This window comes from Haliaeetus leucocephalus, unplaced genomic scaffold (assembly GCF_000737465.1).
Source record: "Haliaeetus leucocephalus isolate CR32 unplaced genomic scaffold, Haliaeetus_leucocephalus-4.0 Scaffold255, whole genome shotgun sequence".
NCBI lineage: Eukaryota > Metazoa > Chordata > Aves > Accipitriformes > Accipitridae > Haliaeetus > Haliaeetus leucocephalus.
Window position 1 is genome coordinate 221393 of NW_010972691.1, and position 1197 is coordinate 222589.

General features: G+C 72.6%; 1 protein-coding gene across 1 annotated transcript in view; it reads right to left on the reverse strand.

Annotated features, from left to right (window-relative positions):
* The window catches only part of PCSK1 (proprotein convertase subtilisin/kexin type 1), a 28288-nt gene extending 27137 nt beyond the window's left edge, over window positions 1–1151 (reverse strand). Inside the window, exon 1 of the mRNA XM_010568765.1 lies at window positions 969–1151. Coding sequence (XP_010567067.1) covers window positions 969–1151 — 183 coding nt within the window. The remainder of the gene's footprint in view (window positions 1–968) is intronic.
* Between the last annotated feature and the right edge of the window lie 46 nt (window positions 1152–1197).

Consider the following 1197-nt stretch of genomic DNA (forward strand, 5'->3'; position numbering starts at 1 on the left):
GGCTGCCCGCATCCCCCTCCTGCCCGGTCCCCTCAGGGAGAGCGGGGTACGCTGCCCGACCCTGACCGGTCCCCCTCAGGGAAACCGGGGTACGCTGCCCGACCCTGACCGGTCTCCTCAGGGAAAGCGGGGTGTCCTGCCCGACCCTGACCGGTCTCCTCAGGGAAAGCGGGGTGTCCTGCCCGACCCTGCTCAGTCCTCCTCAGGGAAAGAGGGGTGCCCTGCCGACCCTCTCAGGGAAACCGGGGTACACTGCCCGACCCTGACCGGTCCCCCTCAGGCAGAGCGGGGTGCCCTGCCCGACCCTGCCCGGTCGCCTCAGGGAGAGCGGGGTGCCCTGCCCGGCCCGACCCTGTTTCCCTCAGGGAAAGTGGGGTGTCCTGCCCGGCCCTGACTGGTCTCCTCAGGGAAAGCGGGGTGTCCTGCCCGGTCGCCTCAGGGAGAGCGGGGTGCCCTGCCCGGCCCTGCCCGGTTTCCCTCAGGGAAACGGGGTACGCTGCCCGACCCTGACCGGTCTCCTCAGGGAAAGCGGGGTGTCCTGCCCGACCCTGCCCGGTCCCCCTCAGACAGAGGTGGAGCGCCCTGCCTTGATCCCTGCCCGGTCGGTCTCCTGAGGGAAAGCCAGACGCCCTGCCTGGATCTCCTCAGGGAGAGCGGGGTGCCCTGCCCGACCCTGCCCGACGGCCTCAGGGAGAGCGGGAGCGTCCTTGCCTGGTCCCTGCCCGGTCCCCCCAGCAAAGAGCAGTCCCCGGCCGGGCACCGCGGTGGAGGGGCTCGCCTCCGGGTGGGGACCCCTGGCCGGGGGGGTGAGTGTCGGTGGGTGGAGAAGGCGTTCCAAACTCCCCGGAGCGGCAGCCGGGCACAAGTTTGGGGGCAGCCCCGAGGAAGGAGGGATGGAGAGAAAGGATCCCCGGTGCGGGTCAACTCCCCCCCGACCCCCCCAGCCCAGCTCCCACGCCCGCCCGTACCTGCCCCACGAGGTCGTAGTCCAGCTCCTCCGCGATGGCTTTGGCGGCTTCGGGACCCGCCGGGATCTCCGCCGCCCACTCGTTGAGGAACTGCCGCTCGGCTCCGCCGCCGCCGCGGACCAGGCAGCAGGCGGCCAACAACGTTAGGGCCGCGTACCGGCCGGCCCAGCGGCGACCGTCCATGGCCGGGGGTAAGCGGGGGGGACAGGAGGCGGCCGGCGGAGAGGCT